Genomic DNA, 23,349 nt, shown 5'->3' on the forward strand with positions numbered 1-23,349 from the left:
ACTGTCATTATCTGCCTCAAAATTACATGGTAAAAGGATACTAATAATTTTGAAATACGAAATGGCATCAATTATTTTTGTTTCCTTTAGTTAAAACCAAAGTTTGTGAGCTCAGACTACTTGCACTCCTCTCCTGTAACACCTACCAAACCAGTGCATGTGTATTTAGTGCAAATGGAGCTATGTACTAAAATATTTCCTTTAGGCTTTTTAGATTTGTGGCTGATATTTCATAAATGATTTAGACTACCCTACTTTCCTATGTTGTCAGTGTTAAACAAACACAGGTTTTCAAATCAGCTTTTTTCCTACCATATTTTCTCATTTGGTTTTGCACAGTTACTCATTTAAATTAAATTAGTTTTGTTGACATCGGAGATTCATTGTTAAAACTATCTAAGGGTTTAAATTTGTAATATAGACATGATCCAAAGTTGGCTGAACACTTGAAATCTTCATAGTTGCTTTAGTTGCCCTTCGATTCGGCTCTGTATGCAGAATGGAATCAGAAGTGTTTTGCTTTTACAGTAAAAGCCTTACATGATAATCTTTGTTGTATTACTTTGAGATCTGTGCAAGATTTTACAACCTGCTTATAGATATTTTCTAAGTATTTTTTAAAATTTGAAAGATACTCAGATCTTTAAAATGATCTTATGATAGTCATTGCTATTTCATTTTATTTAACTGCTCCTTGAAATCATATCCTACAAATAATCCTTGTACAGATTCTATGGCTGAATCTTGGTACAAAGAGCAAAAAGGAAAAGACAGTATGAGTAAATTAAAGTTATTAGGCACCCCCCTGAAGTTCACTTTTCTCTGAGGAAATGAATGAGTATCTGGCACCTAGGCTATCTTTTCTATACACATCAACAGGAACAACTGAAAGTTTCACCCTAAGATTCATGTTGCTTGCATTGTACTGCGTATATAAATGGATTTATTTATACATTAGTTGCTAGCAGGTGCAGTAACAGTTCAACAGTACAAGCTTTTCTTGAATAATGCCAAATTCTTTTCCAAGTTTAAAATCAGCTGGTGCCATTCTTGCAGGATTGTTAATACAGTGTATTTAGTTTCATGACTAGTAGAAGCAAGGTATCTTTTTAAATATCCTTTAAAAACATACCATATTAGAATGGTCTGAAATGATGAGGAATGAGTACTGATGACTTTTGGAGTTTCCATCCCATTTTTGACAATTAGGCCTAAGCTATTTTGTCCTATTTGGTGGGTGGCTCTATGAAAACTTAAGCAAATTGATGAGACTCTTTTTAGGACAAATAATGCCAGTTGTGAAAGCACACTGCAGCCAGTGTAGAACTACCTTACTTTTCAGATTATAATTTCTTGTTGAAGAAATGCAAACAGTATAAATATTTACTTACTTAAATCTCTGAATAAAACACTTGCTTTTGCCACTCAGCTGATAAAATTTTCAGATTAAGATACACACTCACAAATAAATATATGGTTCAAAATATCAAATAGAACAGGGAAAGAACAGAAGACACATCACAAAGATCCTTGAAAAATCTAACTAGATCACAAATTCCACAGCCATTATGATGTTAAAATTCAACACTAAATAAAATTCACTTCTAAATCAATTATGAATCCAAAGTTCAATGCAGTATGGATTTCAAAGTGAAAACCTAAAATTGGTTCCTTTCAGACACAGTGTGAGGTGCACCTGTCACAATCCTGCCTTATTTAGTTTTACATTTAATTTACTTGCTCATTTTTTGGAGCAAAATCAGTGTAATTTACTTGCTCATGTTTCATGTGTGGTTTACGTTGTCAAATCATAATTAAAAGTGTCAGACTGTGACGATTCTGCTTGTGACCTTGTGTTGATTTTGCATCTGATCAAGTTCAAATCTTTAAATTAATAGCTGTGCTGACTTTGTGAAGTTGGTTCAATGTTCTGAAAAGCCAAAAATTCAATTGCATTAAGAAACAAAGATTTCAACCATTCCAATATAGACAGAAGTAAAAAACCAGACCTGGATAACAGTCTGGAATTTGAAAATACCTATATTTCAGGGTGATTTCAATCCAGAATTCTGGTTTGTGCTCCAGAGTTTACATGCAGAATTTCACTTTCGATATGCCTATACAAGTATAACATCTATATATTAACATGTAAGGGGAAGTAATAATTAAAACATGTATTTCATTGCCAGGCTAAGGTATCCATAAACGAAAGTATTTTACAATTTCCTTCCAATAGGATTCTTTCTGTATACTCAGGATTCTTCACGGCACTATACTCTTCCAAATTCACTGCACTAACATCACCCAGACTTTTTAATTCCAAACAAATAATCAGCTGAACTCTGTGAATTAATGGATACAGCACTCGAAAACTATTTTAGTCATTCATCTGTTTCCAGGATAATTCTACACATGTTAGCTCACCTCCCTACTCCACAAAATGAGAAAAATATTTTCCTTCTTCCTAAATTGTTTTGGGAGATAGAATGAAAAGCACTATATCAAAACTAGATATTATTACTGACATAGTCTGGTAGTCCCTTATTGAGACCTTAATTTCAGCAGGAGTTTGCCTCAGTAAATCCCTAAAGACAAAATGAAAGTAATGTAAAAATACTACAGGCTGTATCATACTATTAATATTTGAGCAAAAACCTCTGCTTAAATCAGAAAGGAGTTCTGTTTCAGACAGACATACAATATCCCAAAATCAACAGAATATTTCCTTATGGAAAACTATGCAAAACACAGAGGATTTATTAACTAAAATAACACAATGTATCAACTTGTAGAAGTAATTCATATTAAAAACAAGAAATTAAAGTATTTTTGTAATTTCTTTTAAATATAGCCAAACTTATTTAAGAAGTTGTTTATTTTCCCCTGCTGTTTTGCATTTAGAAGAAAGAATAGAATCTGAAGTACATTCTCCATCACCCTGTACATGAAATGAAGAATAACATTAATAGTCATTTGAAAGCAAATAAGATATCTAAAAAAAAAGTGGAAAATCCATCTATGCTGTTATTTCATTAAATGAAAATGGAATTATACCAGGTACTCCTATGGCTATGTCTTCTTTATTTTCAGCTTATTTTGGAAAGTTAACAGAGAAATTCTGACTAAGGTGCATAATGCTTTCTCTTCTCCAGCTCAACCCTATACATGGTACTACCTTAGTTTCATAGTTACTGATTAGAGCTATTTCCTTACTACCACCATCCTATCTGTAACATCTCTAAGCAACTGTTTTTAATAAGGCAGCCTTAAAAACATGTGAGGAACTGCCCTGGAAAGGCCAGGCCCAAAATCACTAGTAGAAAGTATACCGCTTTTTTTCACACTAACACGCACACACGCATGCACGCACACCCACCCACCCGCCCCCACCCACCAACATATGGTGACCCTATAGGGTAGCCTTTTCTTCATTAGCAGACACAGGATGAAGCTAACATATTTTTTGCCAACCTTAAATTTGTGTGAATAATTTACTGAAACTGAGAGAAAGAAGCATAATCTGAAAATTAATCAATGACCTCAAAGTTGGTCTCCAAATGTGTGGATTTACTAACTACTAATTTGTAAAGCAAACAAGGGAAAGTGTTGTAAAATCCAGGAAACATAAACTGAAGCTGAGGCCTTTCACAAGATCAAGACAAGATAGATGACAACCTGTAACGGTGTATCTTAGGGCTCCATGACTTCAGTTTGGAATTCGGATGCTTGTATTTGCAGTAAATTAAACAAAGCTGAACCCATCTAGAGAAAAAAAACAGCAAATCAAATTACCTTCCTTTTGCCTAAGTGTTATCAATGATGGAGCCTTCTTCTGTTGTGTCATGCAGAGTTACTTATAGGCATTTCAAATTATGTAACATCTAAGCATCCTATATCATAATCATCATAAATGGTAACAATACAGCACAATGACAACTCAGTAATAAGAGCAAAGATCAAATTGCTGTGCTGTTCTTAATGTTTTCAACACTAATGAGTCTCCAACAAAAGTTAGCAGTTTGGCCCATAATAAAAAAAATAAGATGGGAAATACATTCACAATGCGTATTAAACTATGATAATTTGGGAGTTTCATTTTTTTGTTCATACAATTTTAAAATGTTAATTAGAATTTTATGTTACTTCAGCATGTTTAATCTGTAATATGCTGCACCTCTTGATGAGCATTTGCTAAAATAGAGCATAAAAATAATTAGCTTGAATTGTAACTTACAAGTCAGACCTGAAAAGCATCAACCTAGGTATATTCAGCCCCACTGCTGAAATACTGCTGGCAACACAATTAAAAACTAGGAGACTGTAATTATGGGTGAACTTCAGAAGGTTCAAAGTTTAGTTCAGATAAGCACCCAAAAGTTACCATTTTAGTGCTCCACTACCAAATGCTCATTAAGTGGTGCAGCATGTTATGAATCACAACATGCTGAAAGAATGTGAAACAGAATCCAAAGCTTAAGTCGTACATTCGTATTATGTTACCAGCATTCTTTCCTAAATATTGGGTGCTTATGTGAACCTTATGGAAACTACAGAAGCCCCACAAGATCAATCACCTCCAAGTAGCATCTTCCCTTTCAAACCCATGCAACCTATCTCATCTTTATTCAAACCACATTCCAGTATCTGGAATCTCATTATTGCTTCTACTATCATCTAATGCACTCCTCCTGCTTTGATCACCAGCTTCCCCTTGCACTTTTTAAACAGCTTTCATAAGATCCAGGCACATTGGTGTTATGTCTGGGGAGAGGGAGGGAGAGGGAGAGAGGGGAGAAAGAGAGAGCAAGAGATAAAAGGGGGGGGGGGGGAGAAGGGGGGAGAGAGGGGAGAGAGAGAAGGGGGGGAGAAGGGGGGGGGAGAGAAAGGGGGGGAGAGGGAGAAGGGGGAGAGAAGGGGGGAGAGAGAGAAAGGGGGAGAGAGAGAAAGGGGGGAGGGGGAGAGAGAGAAAGGGTGGGGGGAGAGATGGGGGAGAGAGGGGGGAGGGAGAGGGGGGAGAGGGGGAGAGAGGGGGAGAGGGGGAGAGAGGGGGAGGGGGGAGAGGGGGGGAGGGGGAGAGAGAAGGAGAGAGGACAAGAGGGGGGGAGAGGGGGGAGAGGGGGGAGGGGGGAGAAGGGGGCGGGGGGGGAGAGGGGGAGAGGGGGAGGGGGGGGAGAGGGGGGAGAGAGGGAGAGAGGGCAAGAGGGGGGGAGAGGGGGGAGAGGGGGGAGAAGGGGGAGGGGGGAGAAGGGGAGAGGGGGAGGGGGAGAGGGGGGAGAGGGGGAGAGGGGGAGAGGGGGAGAGGGGGAGAGGGGGGAGGGGGGGAGAGGGGGGAGAGGGGCGGGAGGGGGGAGGGGGGAGGGGGGAGAGAGAAGGGGGAGAGGGGGGAGGGGAGAGAGGAAGGGGGGGGAGAGGAAGGGGGGAGAGAGGAAGGGGGAGAGAGGAAGGGGGAGAGAGGAAGGGGGAGAGAGGAAGGGGGATAGAGGAAGGGGGGAGAGAGGAAGGGGGGAGAGAGGAAGGGGGGAGAGAGGAAGGGGGGAGAGAGGAGGGGGGAGAGAAAGGGGGGGAGAGAAAGGGGGGGAGAGAAAGGGGGGGAGAGAAAGGGGGGAGAGAAAGCGGGGGAGAGAAAGGGGGGGAGAGAAGGGGGGGGAGGGAAGGGGGGGAGAGGAAGGGGGGGAGAGGAAGGGGGGAGAGGAAGGGGGGGAGACAAAGGGGGGGAGACAAAGGGGGGGAGAGAAAGGGGGGGAGAGAAAGGGGGGGAGAGAAAGGGGGGGAGAGAAAGGGGGGGAGAGAAAGGGGGGGAGAGAAAGGGGGGGAGAGAAAGGGCGGGGAGGAGAGGAAGAGGGTTTGGAGAGAAGATATCCTAGGAAAGAAGAAAGGGGACTACAGGAACTTGTTTGAAAAAGATACAAAAAGGATGTAAAACTACTTTAGGCTTCAAAAAGAGGAAAACTTCTGGGATTTCCCTTGGCTACACACATCCTAATCTTAAAAAAAAAGAGGGAACAAAATTCACTTTAAGAATAAAGCTGAAAGTGTTTCAAATGTTCTCAATTACAGCACAATACTGTAAGTCCTTACAGAAGAAAAGCTCAAAACTTTGATCATTCTAAATGCAAAAGGCCTTCACAATAGTAATGAGAGATTTTGCACTTGACTGGCAAGACTCTAATGAAATAAAAAAGAATGGAAAGGTTGATAAAAATGACAGAGTATAATACCAGGATCTTCAATTCCTCCCTTCACCTACACATCCTTTTAACACCAATTTGTGAGCAGCATTAATACAAATCTAACTGATTGAACCACTCATGGTCTGCTAACAAATACCAGGTATAAAGTGACTTAGCCATGGTATGATGTATGAAGCTGGGGAAAAAAAAGTCACTTTTCAGAGAGTTACTAAGTGCTATGTACAGATTCAGCTGAATGCACAATCCTTGTCATAATATCAACAGGTGAGGGAACAAAAGGGAACTGGTAGTTCTGGTGCACAGATAGACCAGTAGCTTCTCTGCCTTTCCTTCTGAAAAAACAGCTTCCAGAATCTGCTTCCACCTTCCTATAAAAACCCTACATCAAGCTTAATACCTCTTTATTTGACTGGAGTAAATCACATCAGTGTTTCATGAAAAAAGTGACAGTTTAATTCAGTAACATTGAGGTTTCTATCACCTGATTACAAGGGTCAATTGCAATTCAGGCTATTTTGCCCTAGAAGAAACATTGTAGAACCATTGTGTATAGCAATTTGTTTACTCTCCTGGTTTTGAAAGTTAGCTGACCAATGCTGTTTTGTTTTGGTCACTACTAATTCAGTTAAACTATTCTGTCTGACAAATGCATGTCCTGTACTTCTGTAGTTGACACTTTCCCAGCAACTTCCCATTAATGGTAATTAACTTTATGGCCACTCCCCACAAGTAATTAAAAACTTCCTAGAGACAACTAACACACGGGACTTACTGAAGGCAGCAGGAGGACTCCTTATTCTGAGAATGTATCTTCATTCTGCCTGTTTGCAAGCAGTAAGTTCATAGCTTGAGCTCTGCCTTCCAAAACGCACTAACAAAATACGAATAAAAACTGGTATTTGAGTTTAAAGCTATTTTTGTTGCCAAACTGGAGAACTTAATTGCAAACATAAGACCACGACGAAGAAGAGAGCTACCTGTCGTCAGCTAAAATACATTACCTGATGTGTTAAACTCTAGTGTGAAATACAGAGAGTGGTCCTGGTGATTTCAGTGAAGCCATGTATGCAAAGGAAAGGAGAGTTTGTCTCCTTTATTTACTGACACCAATGATGGTGGAAAAGCATAAAATGCAAAAAAAACCCCAAATAATTCTAAGGCATTATCTCTGAAATGCATGCTAGCAGCCAACAGCTTCAAAGATCATAAAATGCACCACAGCAGTATCAACCGTATGCATAAAGTATTAACTGCTATTAAAATGTCTGAGGTTTTAACCTCTGTCCTAAAAATGTGGGGACCAGCTCTAAAGCAAAGCAATATTTTGAACCACAAAATCTGTAAGTTACAGTCAAGCATATACCAGGTATTCTTTAAACTCATAAAACAGAGAAATTCAAAGTCAAGACTGGAATTCTTTCCTGAGCTAACCCAGAGACAGACAACAGCCAACTGTTATTAGGCAGATGCTCAAAGGTTAAGGAGGCAAGGAGTCAATGAAAAAAGTTCTCCTTACACTCACCTAAACAAAAGGATTGAAAAAGATTCTTAACTATCAGGGGAACTGGCATACAAACAGAGCAAAGAACTGAGACACACTTGACAATCAGCAGAAGAGAATTCACACTGCATCACCCTAGAAGATGTAGCATACCCAGTAGCTACATAAATGAACAGGAACTAGCACTGTTCCTAACAACCTTAAAATCTCCCACTGCAGTGAATCCAGCAAGATACCTGAAAGCATGTATTGCCTTTAGGAAAAAGCTATGCATCAGTATTATATGGTAAAATTTCCACCATTACAATTTGGCTCACTGTAAGTCATAAATCTAATATTTTCCTGAATCTGAAAGTGTAACTTAAAAATGAAATATTTTAAGTAGCTTGAGGCATTGCCTCTCAATTCTTTATTCACAGTATCTATTTCTTCACTTAAATTCTCTAAAATTGCCCTCATATCAGAAATGGTGGAAAGTATAGTACAAAGAATAATGCACATGTAACATTAGAAGGATCACTGTCTAGTTGCTAAGATGTCGTTTTATTTACTCAGCTCAAAGGGCTAAATCCTCTCTTTGAATTCTTGTCCGACTTAACGTGCTGAACAATAAGGGAAATCTGACCAATATCCACAATACTTTTGCTGGAACCATAAGTGACTAAACAGTTTAAATAGGTCTAGTACTTAAAATAGTTTCAAAACAACTACCAAAGAGCTCCTTTTAAGGTCAAATTGGCTCCTTGTCAGTAAACACACATACAAAAAGGCAGAAACTTGCAGCCCCTTTAGTGCTTTAGGTCTGATGCCTTAATTGTTCAAACACCTCTCCAGGTATTTAACTTCAAGTTCCTAAGTGAGAAGAGAAAGGCTTCAGGTACTTAAATGTGCAAAATTCTCTGCAGGATTAGGACATGATCTATGATCAAAAGCAACAAACAGTTTAAAATAATATACAGAGGGAATGGATGAGGAACTATGGGAGAAAAGGCAATGAACATAGATTAATATTAAAGATAGATGGTTGAAAGAGGTAATTTTTCTAAAGGTAAGACACTGTGACAGTATTCCAAAGCTGAAAGAACATGAAAATTTTCCAAGTTACTTCAAAAACACCAACTATCTAGACAGCAACATCAGAGCCCAAAGGAGGCTTGTAATTTTTTGGCCTTTGATTTGAGAGTTCAGCTGTTTCTCTTGTCATGTCACGCCATCACAAATCAGTGAAGAACATGAGCAGAGAAAAAGTCAAGCAATTTTCTCTGAGATTTCCCTTTGGTTTAGAATTTATTTCCCTCTGGGTCACTAAACCCCATGTTGGAAAACCTGCTCTACCCCTTTTTTACCAGAAACTTCATATAAAAAGGTCTAAAAGGAGTGCTAGAAAGACATTAGTATACAAACTAGGTCCACTGTTAATCAGGGATTTTTACTATGTTTTACCATCCATAGTTGCACGTGTCTGTTAGAGTAAGATCAATGAACTACTAATGAACTTCATGTGAACAGTACATCAAATAGGAATATCCAAAGCACTGACTGTTTACTTTTGATAATGGAAGAGTTGAGCAGAGTATTCAACATAGCTTTTCCTGGTATTTAGATCTAGTTCCACTACTCAGTTCTAAAAGCCCTTTCATACATGAATAGGTCTTTCTTGTGTGGATATTTTCCATCTGCACTACCCGCTTCCAAATACTTTTTTTTCCCCTTCAAAACTATGACTTGAAATCTGTACAATCATAATCATGATCGCATTTTCAGAGCATTATGGCCATGGCAGATAGTATTTTTAAATGTAGATGCTATTTTAAATGCGTATAATTTCTTAGAGTGGATATTACCAGACTTTTACAATAACCTGTTATATTAATAAATGCAGTCTGAATCTTTCATAATAGGTTATTAAAAATAGGGGCTTTTTTCTGAGCACTTACAAGTTATGCTCACATTGATCGCACGCTGACGGAACACAATACACTACCACTTCAGAGGACTGGTAATGTCACATGAAGACATAACTTCCTTTAACTATTGCCTCAATTAAGCATCAACCTCTTTTGTAACTGTAAGGGAATCCCAACAAAAACTTCAAAACAAAAAGCAGAAGGCAGAAAGCCAAGATTACCTACACATCTTCATTACATCCAATTGTTTGTGGTTTAGAAACTGGCTTAAGAAAGAAGGTGTACTGTGCAGCGTGATCATCATAACAATGATTACATAGTTTAACAGTGTTTGAAAAAAAATAACATAATGTGGAAAAGCCAGGTTTTGCACATTATTAACTTTCCAGTTTAATTTAAAATGCAGTATATCTCCAGAGGCTGTGCTATAAATCATGGATTAAATACCTGCAGATTTCCTTAGTCTGAAAATAAAAGAGTGCATGTGGTGAGAATTTGTAAGGAAAAAAAAAAAGGTATGACTTAGATGTAGTGACAGGAAACAGGGCGCTTAAAGAACAGTGGTGGGAAGTGAGAACTTAAAGAGGAACAATAAAGGCCAAAAGAGGTTTGATGAGGGATCAGGAGTAGAAGACTCAGTGAGCTAGTCAGCCAGCTAGATACAGCTTTTAAATCCTTTGCACAATGTGATCTGCCAAAGAGGCATCCCACGAATAATATTGTATTTATCACCCCCAGGGATATTAAAAATGGACTTTCTTTGTAGCTAGCCTTTAAAGAAGTAAATGGAGTATAAATCCAATGATTACACTGTTTTATTTGAATAATCTAAAATTTAAAATATTATTAAAACTATTTACTTTTAAACCACTAGGTATGTTTTTCAGGTTTATTTAATTTAGTCTCAGCTGATTATTTGGTAACAAGCACAGCAGAATGCATCCTTTTACTACATACTTTGGGCTGCAAGATTTTAAGCAAATATTTATAAATTTATTGCATAAAGGCCTAAATGTGCAGGTTTTTACTGCTACTGTAAGTTTATTTACCTTAATTATTGCACACTGGTACTTGCAGCGAAAGCTTTGCTACTGCTTAGCTATTCAGCATTCTATTCAGCTACCTAGCTTCATGTTCCTCTGTTCCCATAACCATGTATCATCTTTCTAGAAAGAGATCTGAACAATGTGAGAAAGAATAAACTCAATGTCAGAAAAAAAAAAAGAAAACCAGACCTGACAAATCAATACAAGTACAAAATTAATTTCAAAATAAAGCTTTAAATTGAAAAGTTAAAGCCAACACAATAGATTTCATGTTTCAAGATTAATACAACATGAACCTGATCTCATTTAACTGAAATCAGGGAAAATTCTGTAGTACACTTTACAAGGAGCAGAATCAAGTGTTCTGGGCTCCTTTTTTTCCTAAAATTAAAGTATGTTTTCCCCAGCTCATTGCTACCCACACATTTTGGTGTACAGTACAAATGACTCAGGCAAAAGATGCAGCATAAGGACTAAAATGTACCCTTTGCTTATGTATGATGGCACCAGACATGCTATGGGAAATCTGTAGCCCACTACTGCATCTAACTAAAGATTTATGTTATAAAGGAATATATACAAATGACTAAGCAGAACACTCAGCATAAGGATTAAGACTTCTTACCCCATATTTACATTGTCGGGATGTTGCTCCATACTGGAAGCGACACTGTTCATCAGCATCATACACCTGACCTGGGGCCACAGCTGGATAAAGAAAGTCACGCTTGGGAGGCTCATTATCAAGGCAAGTACCACGGCCCGAACTGTTCAACATAAAGGACCAAATCAATTAGGAATTCTACTGGCTGTAAATCACAGTAATGATATAATGTATCTAGCTCTTAATTTTAACAGCACTGGGTGTGAAACAAATATGATTGCAATAAACAAACAGTAAGATGGTACACCCATAGTAAAAAGAAAAAATAATTAGAGGGAATTAAGAGACTAAAATAATTTTTCATCATTATTAACAAAAATGCTTATTTTAGATTGTGAAATAGATTTCATATACTATCCTTTTTTAAAGTGCGATAATTTCTGAGCCACACAAGACTGATTTTCATTTTTGTTTTAAGATTCCTATTTGTTTTCACTGAAGAATAGCTACATTTGGTCATAGAATGAAAAATAAACAAATTAAGCAAATAAAAGAAATTCAGCTTACAATTCTTGATGACCCTTCTGATCCTTCAAACAGCTAAGTACAATCTTATAGATATGAGCAGTGCAATTGGTTTATGTAAAACACATTTAAATTTCAATATGACTAAACGTTTATAGGATTAGGACCTTAACATCCATGCTTTTCTTCCATATGAGTGAACAAAATAGTTACATTGCTAAAAATTCTGCAGGATCTTCAAATTTACCTATACTAAGGTGAGTGAAAAAATTTGTATGGATCCAAGATCTTTTCTATTGCATTAATAATATTTAGTCTTAAAATTTTCATGTTAGAAATAAGATCATCATCTTTGAAAACTTTAATATTTTCTTCTTTTATATTCAGTGTTTTCTTTGGTGGTTGGTGGTTTTTTTTTCCAAAATATGCCCATATTCAACCACAGTATTTTAGTGTAGTGGAATAAATAACAAAGAATGCCAAAAGCAGACAGAGTTCTGTTTAGAAAACTTTGTACTTTGCTAAATATAATTATTCAGTTTTATTTAGTCAGTGTGCATAAGAGGACAGATGCTTTTTTACTTTCATTTCACATGTGAATAAGTGAGGATTTTTAAAGAATTCTTATGCCAACACTTTAAATTTTTTTCCAACATTCCTACAAATTTTGCCAGCACTTATGGGTTTTTTTCCAAATCTTTTCCATGCACCTTGCCAAAGGAACATAATTTCCCAAGTGAATGTTCTACACTGTTTTTTGGAGATCTCCAAATTTCTAAACTTTTCATCTGCAGACGAAAAAAGAGCAAAAAGCCTCCTTTAACTACACATTTTATGTTCTCATTTTAACCCTATTTTATTCAATCCTTTGAAATACTGTAATAAAGCCTTTGGAAAAACAAGGAAACAAACAACTGCCAACCATTTCAGAAGCAGGCAAACAGCAACTAAGGCAATAACTAAGTAAGTACAGAAAAAAAAATTACATTTGGTTACTAATCCCAATGAATTGAGTGTGATTCACCTGCACACACACCCTATCCCCACACCCCAGCTGAAATCTACCTTTAAAATATCAACTGTGTGGTTCTGGCATACAAAATAATGTACTTGCCCCCTTATTCCAGGTTTAATTATTGCAAGCATATATATTTTCTAATAGCAGCAGCTGGGAAACTATCATACGTTCTTTTGAAATATTTCAGTGTTGTATTTTGCATGTATGAGGAGTACATGTTAATAATACCAATATGAAAATAACTCAAATACAATCTGATTTTTCTGCATTGTCTGGATCAAACTTCAGATAGGAACGTTGCTTAAACAACAGTGGGAAGTTCAGCATTTGACATCAGCTTGAGCTAGTATTCATTGATGGGAACATTTTCATAGATTTCAATAGTGCAGAGTTTGGTCTGTAAACTGTGATCCTGTAAACTGACAGCCATGGGCACAGAATTTAACAACCCTCATTACCTTTGATGACTCTCTCCATAGGCATTTGTGGCCCTGCACGGATTAAATTACAGAATCAGATCTAAATATTTAAATTCATCAAACTTGTAAATTAAAGTCTATACCTACTCTACATGACATATAACTGCAGAAATGTAAATAAAAAACCTAGTACGAAATACAAAAATATGCCTCCTCTGCTCTAATGACAGGATTTTCACCATAGTGAAATATTGTTTGTCCTGGTTTTGGCTGGGGTAGTTAATTTTCTTCCTAGTAGCTACTATAATGTTGTGTTTCGGATTTAGTATGAGAAGAATGTTGTTAACACACTGATGTTTTCAGTTGTTGCTAATTAGTGTTTATACTAAGTCAAGGATTTTTCAGCCTCTCATGCCCAGCCAACAAGAAGGATGGAGGGGCACAAGAAGTTGCAAGGGGACACAACCAGGGGCCAAAGGAATATTCCGTACCATGTGACGTCATGTCCAGTATATCAACTGGGGGGAGCTGGCCTGGGGGCGATCACTGCTTGGGAACTAACTGGGCATCGGTCGGCGAGTGGTGAGCAACTGCATTGTGCATCACTTGTTTTGTATATTCCAATCCTTTTATTAGTATTATTGTCATTTTATTATTGTTATTATCATCATTATTATTGTCTTCCTTTCTGTCCTATTAAACTGTTCTTATCTCAACCCACGAGTCTTTGCCTTTTTCTTTCTGATTCTCTCTCTGATCCCACTGGGTTGGGGGAAGTGAGTGAGCAGCTGCGTGGTGCTTAGTTGCCAGCTGGGGTTAAACCATGACATGTTGTAGCAGTAAAAAAGCAAGAAAAAGACTACTAAGCAGTCATCCACTTACTAGCTACACTACATCACCACCTCGCAGAGTGAAAATTTGTTTCTCTCTTTTGTTCTGCTTCAGTTCTATTATTTCTCTCAAGTAGTTGAAGACAACTGACACATTTTACACACTTACTGTGAGAACCTGATACTGTATTGTGTGAATTGAAGTATTTTGGAAATGCAATAGCATGTGTTATAAAACACATTAATAAAACCAGGGACTTTCCATTGGTAATGAAAGGTTTCACCAAAGCTGTGCAAAGGATGAAGACAGGCCAACGACCATATAACCTTTCCAGACAACTTCTACTGGACTCAGGAATGCTGTAATACGAGTTGAGTCTATGTCTTTGTTCTTCTCCCTTTCTCTTTGCTCCAGCAAAGCAAAACCCAGATACTTGAGAAAAAAAATCTGCTAAATCTAGGGGAATGAACCAAAAGGTTGAATGGTATTAGAGCATTTTACAATCACAGAAGTAATAGTTATTATCAATCAGGCCTACAAAAGTGAAAAAGGCCTTTGTGTAGATGTACAAAAGATAACAGGAGGGAAAAGAATGCCCAAATACCTTCATCTCTGCAATTTGAGAAAATTTCTACTCACAACTGCTTTTGTGCTTTGTGATCTTACCTTATATAGGAAGCACATACAAAGTCAAAAAACCTGCAGGATATCCCTGCAGAGCACTTACATTTTTTAATAGGGAGTGGATAAATCTTTAGTGTCTGCAATAGAAATATGATGATCTCAAACTCATCCTTACATTCTATTTACTCCACAAGATACTACTAGTATTCAAAGACTTCCTAATTTTCCTAATTTTAGGTTAACTTCATGAGGTTTTATGGGACATAGTGGGACTGGTTTCAATTATAAAATAGCTAAGTTTGATGTCATTTCATCCCAGTATTCCCATGTAGTGTCTCAAGAGATCTTTGTAAAACATTCTACAATAAAATTTAAACATTTAATATCACAGGATAGCAAATTAATCTTCTGCTTGGAAGGGTATCGAGGATACTAGAGCATTCTCTCAAACCTTAAGATCTCAGACATGCTATCGCCACTAACTGCTTGATCAAAGTAACAGCAACTAGGGATTCAATGTTAGAATAGTTACAGACTGAACAACCAAAACTGAGGATCATCACCTCTGTACAGACATCACTGTTGTATCCAAGGCCCATAAAGAGAAAAAGCAAAAACCACGCATGTAGACCTTTCAGGGTTTATGCTCCTATTAGAGTATATATTCCCAAATATCTCAGCAACATACACAGTACAACACAACTCTTTCAATGGTTGAAGAAAATATCCCAGAACACTGGCACTGAAAATAGGGTTTGAATGTTACATAATTGGCTCATTCATCGTAATGATGTGGACTATAACGCAAGCTATGATTAACAATCATAAATTAAATGTATTATAAATATTTTTAATTATATGTAATAGCTAAACGATCATATACATAAATATATTGATAGTATACATAATATTTTATTTAATTCTGTTACCAAATTAGCCATAAAAATATGGAAAAAATACTAAAATTAATTAAACACAGTGCATTTTATACACATATATATACACACACATATAAACCCACAAATTATTTACATGCCTATATATAACATTTGGCTCCTAAAAGAATCCTTACTTCATATTTATTACATACTTTTCCTGAGTAAAGACTGATTTTTAGAGAGCACCAAGATATATTTCTGTACAGGTTACAAAAGCTGCTTAACTTGACATTAATGAATAAACTCTGCAGATTGCTCAATAGTCTACAGATAACAACATAAATATTTGCAGAATCAGGGCATAAGTAATGGAAGTGTGATTTGGAGTGGTATGTTTAAAATTAAAATGAACCAGAATAGTATTACTAAATGAAAACATCCTTGAATGTTAGGGAAATGCAGATATTGATGTGGATTTACCACTCACTCTCATGATAATTTCTACTTCTTTCCAATCTTGTATGAAAGGCTGGATCTATGTCTTATTATCTATTTCATAGTAAAGACTCTAATTTTGCACAAAATTTTCATAATACTAATTTTTTCTTTTGTTTGGTAGCGGACAATTTGCTATGTCTTTAATGTATACTTTCCTCTACAATATAGTCTGTGTTCCAAAGTATTCTTTTATTCATTTGAATAATTATCCAGCAGCCATATTAGGAAAAATCTATTGGTCCATCTATCAAACTCATCCACCTGCTTAAATCTATTGGTATCTGGCCTTCAGAGTTTGGGAGATACTAAGCTATAAAATATTGGGCCAATTTATTGTTCTATATTTATTTCCTCAAACATGCTACAAATAAGTTAATGGGAATCTGCTGCTGATTCTGCCTTTTAAAATTTCTTTAAATTTAAATAAGCCAAGAGGTAGACAAAGAGTCATACTTGCAGAGTCAATACTCAAAAACATATTGCTGGCCACAACTACAGAAACTGTTGGGTTTTTTTAACTGGGTAGCCTTTTAAGCAAAACGTAAGACTTTCAAAACTTCAGAAATCTACAGTAATTGGGGATATATGCTTTTTATTCAATTATCTGTTAGCTGGGGAAAAAAAATCCTAGTAAACTTTACAGAAAAAAGAAGCAAATTATAATCCAATGTGTAGGTCAACAGACGATACTGAATGTAAATTTTCTCCACTGATTCATAGAGAGAGATATGAAATTTTTGTATGATTGATGTGACCTTATCTTTCAAAACTAGCCTTGGCTTGTACTTTTTAAAAAAGTTCATTTAGATTTCTGGAGTACCAGGGGACTGGCCAATCTGCCATAGGTAGTATAGGAGGCATATATAGACGTATCCTGTATTTATCTTGCATATCCACTTGTATGTCCAAGGTTCTCGGGTAGATGATGTCTGGGGCCAAACATTGGATGATTTTTTATACTGTCTACATGGGTTTGCTTGGACCAAGGTAGTTTTGGCTCCGTTCCAGAGTTAGAAAGGTGTAGTCTCAGATCTAAATCCTGCTGTGTGGCAATCCTAGACTCTCCAAGAATTTCCTGTGAGAGATATTACTTATTCAAATAGTTTAAAGACTCTTGGTTCTTCTCCACTCATCTTCCAAAGACAACTCTGCCTTTGAAAGACAGAGTTGACCATCTGGCTTCTTCTAACACCTTCTCCTATCTGACACTGACAAGATTAATGAACTATGATTCCAGAAATCACCCAGATTTTTTTATTACAAAACATAAAAGTAACTGAATAAAGAATTCTAAGCAGAAATTTCTTTTCTTTATATCTAGGTATCTGCATGGCTCTATAGGCACACTGTATAAATATATGTGGGATATAATGAAACTTGCATGTTATATATGTATTTTATATATATATATACACACACATATGCTACATAGTATGAAATTTATACTAATTGGTTTTCAGTCAATAATATTTTTAGGCTTGGTTCATTTCTCCTATAAACAGATATTAAGGGTTTCTACTCCTCCCACAGCAATCTCTGTTCTCCAACACTGCCCTCCAACCCTTCAATTCTCAATGAGTATTTCTGCATTTAGTTCCATAAAAGGTTAGTGAAATTTAAAGTCACTGTAAAGCACTTATGAACAATCCAGTTGATAAACTGAATTCAGTCAATCTTTCACTCTAACATAAAGCTTGACAGACAACAGCTATTATGTGCTAGAAGGAATGTTTTTCCCAGAAAAATATTATTTTCTTCCACCATTTCAGAGCCTGTGCTGGCTGGCCATCCTTCTCGAGTTTTGATAGATCTATTAGCAACACATAGGTTTGCTGTGTCTTATTGTCGTCCTTTAAGCCATATTTATCCTCCATCCAGCTATCGAGCCATCCCACAAAATAAATTGCTTTCCCAACTAGTGCCTGACTGAATTGATACCTTTTAAGCAATACTTAGTGGCTATTCCTCAGTAGCTTCAGTCTGGAAAATTTGTTTCTGAGTGTAGTTTTAAGAAAGTCTTGAGGAAGAGAAGGATGAAGGTGAGGCTCTACTTCGAGTGTCACCAGGATGACTTCTGTTTCCAAACGCTTCTACCTGATGATAAAGGACAGTGTGGTATCTACGCTACAAAATAGCACACAGTGCAAAACTGCTCTAGCAAGTGGTAACCCAAGCTGGTAAACTAGTAAATCCACATTAACCTAACTTACCATATAATACTGTGAATACGTAATGAGCTTATAGAAAAATTCATTCCAGCTGCATTATCCTGGTGTCATGACAGACCTGCCCAAACTTGTACCCAGATCCAAGCCAATTAACCTAAAAGGCGTCATGGTATGTCATACAGACTCACGGCCTCAGGTTTCTGCTTGGGTATCTCCATTTCATTCCATCATGTTCTACCTTTCTTGTTAGACATAGCTAAATGAATCCTAAACTAGCCATACTCATTTAGCACAGAAAAAAACACTTGTCTTCCTTGTTTGTAGTCTACTGGGTCCTGTCCCAGCTGTTTTCCCATTCTTGAGGAAAAATGGAAAGAAAGGGGGCAGAGTCTAATCTGTCTGGAGACACAGACGCAACATCTTGAGGCTTTGCCTCTAAAGCTCTAAATCAGCATTTTCCTCCTCTGTTGCTATGTGAAGAAGCATGGAATCATTTTTTCTGTCTGGATGCAGACTGTTCTGCTCTTACAGGAGCAGTCAGGGAACTGCTACTACATGAAACCCACTATTTTTTCTTTGTTTCTTGCTCACTGATCGTCACCTGCAACAGAAAAGTAGCTGCTCTTAGACCTGTTCTGCCTTAAGGAAAGGTGTGAATGGGTAAAAAGAAGTGATCTAGGCTTCTGACAGCTGTCCTGCAGATACCTGTGTAATCTTAACAGCTTCCTGCTGCCACTGAGATGACATGAAAAGCTGGGGAGAAAACTAGAAAAAAATCTATAGTTTTACAGGCTATTCTACTTCATGAAATAATAAAACAACTATTTTAAGGAAAAAAGTATCAATTCATTTATAGGATAGTAGAACCACAAACAATAAGAAGCATAGATTTATAATGACCAGATCACATTTGAGAAATCTGACATTCTTAAAAACAGATTGCAAAACTAGCAGATGAAGAAGTTATCTTTGGCTCTTAGTGCGTTATTTAATGCAGTATCTTATACAGTTGGAAAACCTATTCATAATTGCAATGCGTAAAATAATGTTTATCCAAGGTGGCTTTGAAAAAAATATGATCTACATTCCAGGTTACAAAAATAGAGCTAAATATTATAAAAGATAATTTATTATTGAAGCTACTATGTGTAGATTTTTTTTTACTCTAGCTCAGATATCACTTAGTATCTTCAGTAATGATTTTTTTTGTGAAATTCGCAGACCTTAGTAATTCAAGTAGAGTTGCAAACACTGGCAATGATAAAGATGTATCTCAAAAAAAATGAAGAGATTAGAACTATGGGAACAGATTCACCAGAGTACTATTCTGACTTTATGCTAGTGTAACTACAATTTCACTGGCACCTCACAGACTGAAAAACAAAACTTAAACAGTGAATCAAACCTAGGGAATGAAGAAGAATAATGGAGATGTTAATAGTAAATAATAAAATAATTTTTAAAATTAAACATAAAGTTGAGGAGGCACAAGCTAAACATGTTTTTAACTGGCAGTAAAAATTTGAAAGATCACTGTATACGCATCAAGTAAAGAAACAAGAAAGTTTATTCAGACTGAAATTTAAAACTGCGGGAACATTATGAACGATGTTCAGCTCTTCTTACATTTGCCACAGCCACAGAATTTTACCACATTTCTTTCTCTAAATCGATAAATAAGAAACTACTTCTTAGCTATCTGTTGAATTATGTCTTCATCAATAGACAACTTATTGTCAAGACAATTATGGGATCAAAATGGAGTTCAGAGGAGAGCAACAAATAGAAGTAAATGAGACAGAGAATAGCAGAACTGTAACAGTAAGAAACAAACCCCCAAATGCTACAAGAAAATACCTGAACTGTAAGCTTACAGTCGGAACTACTAAATTGTGAAATAATCTCTCAGAAGAGATGCGAAAACGGTACTCTCTGTCATAGTTAAAACTAGGCTGCATGACATACTAGAAAGACTACTAACGGGAACAGTGTTGAATTAACAGAAATGATTGGTAATGATAAAACAAAACTAGCCTGTATATATTTTTATAGTGGTAGTGTTAAACAAATAGATACATATGTCTCCTGAGAAACTCAATTTATATTGTGAGAAACCTGTATCACACATATAGGTAAGGATGACTTATGTACTGTTTTTTAGTTTAGACACTCATCTCAAACACTCGAGTACATAAAATTGGGTAGGTGCACACTTCAGTGGGGTGATACTAAATGCCTTAACCTCACACAGTAACTGAAGAGAAGTTTTTTTCCTCTGAACAGCACCAACATTAAACATCTGTCTCTGCCCACTGACTCTATAGGGAGCTCAGACACCTCTTCAGACCAATTCAGTGATCCTCTACATTGTGTGGGAAGCTGCATTTGAACCAACCTAAAGAAAGTTTATCGGTCTGGATGGGTCCCTTCAGGTAAGATTCAGAATACAGCACCTTATTCTGAGGCTATGTCCCTGAAAGAGGAGAAGCTCTTTTGGTTCTTAGTAGTCTCATGGTTAGACCACTTGACTGGTTTAAGTCCATCTCCTAAAACACAGTAAGTATCTGAATTATTGAACAACCTTTATTTCTTAAAGGAATGATTGCACTGATGACACTGAACCTACGAACCAACTACCATTTGCTCCCATAAAGCCCGTCTTACACCATTTTTAAAAATCCTCTTATTAATCTGTTCTCAGTGAACTCACACTTCTGTGGTTGTCTTCCACAATTTAAAACGCATACAAAGGCTTCATTATGCATCATACATACCAATGTATACATTGATACGAGCACATTTTTGAGACTAACATATTTTGACTGTTTAAATTTTTTCATACGGAAGTAAAATATCAGCTAGCAATCTACTTCTGGATAAAAATCACCACAGAAGTATAGGTTAGCACAATTTTAACGTAGTAATATAAAGATCTCTGCCATCCTCTCCTATAATCTTTATATTCTCACCAATGGTACCAAAGAACATTGATAGATAAAAACCCACAAGACTGCATGAAAAAAATCTGGAGAATGAAATATACAAGCAAGAGGGCTACAGCCTTGTTCCCTTCATTAGATTCCCTCACATTATGCACTTATTTAAAAAAAATAATTCCCATCATTCATAGACAAATTCCACCCTTCTCTATTTTTCACCCCCAGAGTAATAAAATAACGAGATATGATCAGCACTTCAAAATGTTTTGAATAGATTAAAAATGAGAACTGTAAGGTGGGGAATGGAGCAGAAGCAGCTTTTGCCATTACATAGACAAAGTGCTCTACACAATAAAAATCTTAAGTGACTTGCTATATTTCTGTCTGTTAGTTCTAAAAATTTAAACCATCAGAACAGGTCACTGTATCTCTATTTATTGTGAAAGGTGTCAAGTTTTTGAAAACTCATTATTTTTCTTGAGAGATTACTTACTCTAAAAAACTGGTGATGTAATCCCGACTGCAGGCTGACCAAGAGAAAGGGTTGGTGTTTGCTGTAATATGAGCTGCCATTAGCTTTGCTGCTTCATGACCCTTGGTCCCACAGGAATTTCCAATTCCATCATGATTCATACCAAAACTGCCCAAAAGAGAAGGAGAGAAACAGCCCATTACTTTTCTACAGCATCGGACATCTCTTAAAACTTAATGTCACCTTTACAGAAATCATGTTGGACGTAAAAGAACACAGTACAGTGGAGAATTAGGATCAGTTTTGTTTATTCACATCTCAGAATACTGCACAATTACATAACTTATGTTTCTCCCACAGACTTCTGAAAGCATTTTACTTACTTTCTAAAGCTTTTAAAGAAAATTTAACAATATTCCTACAAGATAAATACAGAGCAGTCAGTCCTTATTTGGTATTGTACCTGGATAAGGAATAAATTGTGGCACTGACACTTGGATTAGTAAAGAAGGACAGAGAATAGGTGATGTTGCTGTAACAGTACAGTATAGGCACACAACAGCCAATGATAATTCAAGCAGAACATGGGTTTTGCAATTCCCAGGGCCATGCTGCATGCATAGTCCCTCTCTGTATCCACTCACACAGTGACTTGGAGCCTTTTTATTAGAGCTCTGCTTTGTCTTGGAATGTTGGAATGAAGATGACTAAAAATCAGCAGAAAATACAGTAAGAAACCTCTGGGTGGCACTTGGCCAACAGAGCTTTCCAGGCAACAAATTAATTAACTTTCAACAAAGATGCTATAACTCCAGAAAAAGAAATACGGCAAAAGAATCCTTCTTAGAAATCCTGTGCTACTGAAATACATCCTTGGAGCTATAGATCATCAACATAACCATCAAATTAAAAACAGAAGTAAATTCACACAGCTTCTATTAGAAAAGACTTTCATTACAGACTATCTTTAGTTAAATTATTAATGTTATTCCTAAACAATGAACAAGGTATACCCGACTGGCCTGACATAAATGAAGCACCCGAACAGAGTATTTCTTAATAGTACACACTTTTCTAAAATTCCATTTTCTTAGTCTGCTTTTGATAAATTTCTATTCAATCATTTGGGGGTAAGAACTTCTTTCTTTAAATATTAAAGACCAAATATAATTTGGTCAAACTTGTTCCTTCTTCCCAAACATGGCACAAGTCTTATGAAATCAGAGGAACAGGTAGTGAGACACATAGGAGACAACAAGACAGAGAAGTAGTTAAAAGGAATGCAAAAATGAGCTTCTGCACACCCAGAGCCGTGAAACTGTCACTTCTTGGTGTATCATACAAAGAGGTCAGTCTTTGGAGCCTTCTGTATTACCAATACTAAACTCCCCGATTTCTTACTCATCATTCAGGAACATAGATGTGTTGAGGCACTCTGTTTTGATTTTCTAGAAACTTTTAGGACTGACTGCTAGAAGATACAAATGGTAGTAAATTAGAGGCTGGCCATTTATCTACTGCCAATACCACTTCATACCAGTTCACGCGACTTTCTTTACTGAAAATGGTGACAGTGGCATTATATTAATCTGAACATATTGCTCCAGAATGTGGTATAAAAGTAGAAGACCTTCATGTTACTCTGAGCTTCAATACACTTTTTACTCTTTCACTTCTTCAGCTGATCATCACAACCCACAAGCACAAAGTATAGCTAACCATTCCTCC

At 36.6% G+C, this 23,349-nt stretch overlaps 1 protein-coding gene across 7 annotated transcripts in view; it reads right to left on the reverse strand.

Annotated features, from left to right (window-relative positions):
- Positions 1-23,349, reverse strand: part of ADAMTS6 (ADAM metallopeptidase with thrombospondin type 1 motif 6) — a 158,704-nt gene that overhangs the window by 62,571 nt on the left and 72,784 nt on the right. For all 7 annotated transcript variants that reach the window (XM_069777017.1, XM_069777019.1, XM_069777016.1 and 4 more), the window contains 2 exons: positions 21,643-21,789; positions 11,271-11,412 (listed from right to left, as the gene is read on the reverse strand). In XM_069777017.1, the coding sequence (XP_069633118.1) occupies positions 11,271-11,412; positions 21,643-21,789 (289 nt within the window). The remainder of the gene's footprint in view (positions 1-11,270; positions 11,413-21,642; positions 21,790-23,349) is intronic.

Source organism: Haliaeetus albicilla, chromosome Z (assembly GCF_947461875.1).
Source record: "Haliaeetus albicilla chromosome Z, bHalAlb1.1, whole genome shotgun sequence".
NCBI lineage: Eukaryota > Metazoa > Chordata > Aves > Accipitriformes > Accipitridae > Haliaeetus > Haliaeetus albicilla.